The 1,359-nt window shown below is 38.9% G+C and overlaps 1 protein-coding gene across 1 annotated transcript in view; it reads right to left on the bottom strand.

The window, feature by feature from the left end:
• Nucleotides 1-904, bottom strand: part of LOC107103128 (cytochrome c oxidase subunit 5B, mitochondrial-like) — a 3,775-nt gene extending 2,871 nt beyond the window's left edge. Inside the window, exons 1-2 of the mRNA XM_015402663.1 lie at nucleotides 733-904; nucleotides 235-305 (exon numbers count right to left, since the gene is read on the bottom strand). Coding sequence (XP_015258149.1) covers nucleotides 235-305; nucleotides 733-889 — 228 coding nt within the window. The 5' untranslated portion in view covers nucleotides 890-904. The remainder of the gene's footprint in view (nucleotides 1-234; nucleotides 306-732) is intronic.
• Between the last annotated feature and the right edge of the window lie 455 nt (nucleotides 905-1,359).

Here is a 1,359-nt window from a genome sequence, read left to right as displayed (position 1 = left end):
GGGATTAATAAAGTATTTTTGAATTGAATCCACCTTTAGCAGCAATTCCAGCCTCAGAAAGTTGAGTACGCTGAATATTTTCTAGATTTGCTGTGATAAACCCTAATGTAGTGCAGATGCCTCTCAATGCACCTGTTCCTAAACATGCAGAATATTTATAAAACCATCTCCATGACTGGGGTTCTGCAGCAGTGGCTGATGCATCAGGTTTCAAACAGATGAGGCGACACTTACGGCTCCCTCCTTCATGGCCTTCATGATGATCTTCTCCAGCCCGGTGGCCTGCTCCTCATCAGTGGGGATACCTGATGGAAAATCTCTATTAAAACCTCAGTCACATCAACATCAACAATGAGAGCACAGCTTTTTTCTACATGAACTCTTCTCTGTTTCATTTTCATAATAAAAATCAGGAGTTCTGTAGCTTGTAAACAGCTGAAAAATTAAACAGTAATAACTTCTTTACCACCTAACATGCTTCAAAACTGATGAGAAACTCATACAACTTCATAGATATATATAGTGTTGTATTATTTATAATACATCTTCATGTAATTGATCAATAAGCACTAATTCTGTGTAACAGAGCCTCTAACACTATAGACTCCAAAGCAGGAAGACTTCCGCCTGTTCTAGATGAGCTCATCTGAACGGAAGAAGCGGCGGGAATCGGTCAGAAACACCGATGCTCGCTGACTTCAGTGGCTTTTAGAGACAGAAGAGGATGTTTACCCCCAGCAGCCATCCCCCGGACAGCAGCGGGAGTCCGGGCAACCGGCCGGCTGGTTGCGGCTCTGAACGCGCTGCGAAGCAGTAACCTTGAAGCCATGTTTTTCTGCTGTTGTTTCACTTCCTGGTTGTCACCGGAAGCAGGACCCGTCCTGCGCATGCGCAAACAGAATATTAAGATCCGGGTCGCCGAAAACTATTTAATAACGATACCAAGAATACTTATTTATATATTTAAAACATTAGAGAATCCTAAACTAGATCATATAGTAAATACCGAAGAATTTTCTGGAAGTAATAGATACGTTTTTTTTCCCCAATCTAAAACTTTTTTGAAAAGTTGCAAATTACAAAACATTGACAAAAAATACACAAGATATAGGACGGTATCTCCAAAATAAGTGTTCGATGATAGTTCCAGCTGGGAATTAAGATATGACATACTTTAACTTAAATTAATAACAGAAGAGATTAAAAAAAAAAAGATATATTACATGTCTCTCCAAATATTTCCCGAATTACGTTAGCAGTGTCTGTATACATTTTTTATTGTTGATTCTTTGGGAATCAAAGGAATTTTTAAAATCATTTTCAAACACGGAAGAAATGTCGACCTTTGGAAAATTTGGT

Source organism: Cyprinodon variegatus, unplaced genomic scaffold (genome assembly GCF_000732505.1).
Source record: "Cyprinodon variegatus isolate N-32 unplaced genomic scaffold, C_variegatus-1.0 Scaffold1380, whole genome shotgun sequence".
In the NCBI taxonomy this organism is placed as follows: Eukaryota; Metazoa; Chordata; class Actinopteri; order Cyprinodontiformes; family Cyprinodontidae; genus Cyprinodon; species Cyprinodon variegatus.
Note: the sequence above shows the minus strand (reverse complement) of the source record. Positions and strands in the feature narration are given on the sequence as shown.